This window comes from Odontomachus brunneus, unplaced genomic scaffold (genome assembly GCF_010583005.1).
Source record: "Odontomachus brunneus isolate Ranch 3 - 2012 unplaced genomic scaffold, Obru_v1 Obru_scaffold_111, whole genome shotgun sequence".
In the NCBI taxonomy this organism is placed as follows: Eukaryota; Metazoa; Arthropoda; class Insecta; order Hymenoptera; family Formicidae; genus Odontomachus; species Odontomachus brunneus.
Window position 1 is genome coordinate 746,715 of NW_022639561.1, and position 1,379 is coordinate 748,093.

At 31.8% G+C, this 1,379-nt stretch overlaps 1 protein-coding gene across 4 annotated transcripts in view; it reads left to right on the forward strand.

The window, feature by feature from the left end:
- Window positions 1-1,379, forward strand: part of LOC116849315 (synaptotagmin-10-like) — a 526,459-nt gene that overhangs the window by 324,752 nt on the left and 200,328 nt on the right. For all 4 annotated transcript variants that reach the window (XM_032826343.1, XM_032826345.1, XM_032826344.1 and 1 more), the window contains one exon: window positions 633-787. In XM_032826343.1, coding sequence (XP_032682234.1) covers window positions 633-787 — 155 coding nt within the window. The remainder of the gene's footprint in view (window positions 1-632; window positions 788-1,379) is intronic.

The window sequence follows — 1,379 nt, forward strand, 5'->3', positions numbered from 1 at the left end:
GCTGCCAGCGTGCTGTAAATGTAACAAAACTGAGAGCTCTGCTCCCAACACCTGGTCTCCGGCGAGCTGATCTAGGCACTGCATCGAGATGACCCCGTTACAAATTAAACATATATCTATAGCTCTAAAAGTAAATAATTTAATGGAGAAAGATAACGCCAATAATGAAATAAATAATAGTAAAATTATTTCATACTAGTAAAACAATTTAACAATTGAATTATTTCATAATAGTAAAACAATTGAACAGGAAAAATACTTGCAATCTACATTTTACATAACGTATAAATATAATATATGAAATATTTATCGTTTCTTTCTATATTATTCGCTATTGTATTGCGTAATTCTTTGCAGAAATGCAAAAATGCAGAATTTTTTTATATAAATGCAAGAACACTGATTTTGCAACTTTGCGCACATTTATTAAGAGAGTTTGGTAATTACAGTCTTGCAGTAATTACACGATGCTTATGATTATGTAACACATTTGACAATTATTTTCGCTAATAACTGCGTATTTGAATGTAAATTATATTAATAATGTTTTTCGATTTCTCTTGAAAAACAATATTACACTTTATGTTATTCTGTTTTTGTTTGATTGCTATATCGCGTTTAATCTTTTTTAGGTTCTGCAAGCTCGAGAATTACCAATAAAAGATGTTACAGGCAGCAGCGACCCATATATAAAAGTATATCTGTTGCCAGATAGAAAGAAGAAGTTTCAGACGAAAGTACATCGGAAGAATTTAAATCCTATATTCAATGAAACGTTCATTTTTAGGTAAGATACATTACAATACAATATCGCGTTTATCTACAACGATCTATCATCACAGCATTTAATTGTTTACTTCGTATAATATTACGAAGAGTACAAATAAATTCGATATCTTTATATTGATATATTTATATAACATTGACCTACTTATAATACTATTTTGAATTTCAGTATTTCTTCGTCTTTATAATTTCAAATGCCGACATTAATATTGTATAAGGTGTAGTAAAAAGAAATCCATTATTTTTCTAATAGATGGCTTTAGTAATGTGTATCTCGCGTTGCATAAGTGCGATCGGTTTACGCTAGATGGCGTTAGAAAGATAAGATTTCGTACTAAAAAAACTTCTCAGACAGTTTTGTGATTGTTTGACTCAGTATTGTTTGAGCGCGCGTCAAAGATGGACACCAGCAAAGAGAAAATACGCCATATTTTACAGTTTTTCTTCGATAAAGGCGAAAACGCAAGCCAGGCGGCTGAAAATGTGAATAGTGTTTATGGTCCTAATACTGTAACAGCCAATCACGCGCAACTTTGGTTTCGTCGATTCCGTTCCGGTAATTTTGATGTCAAAGATGCACCACGCTCTGGAAG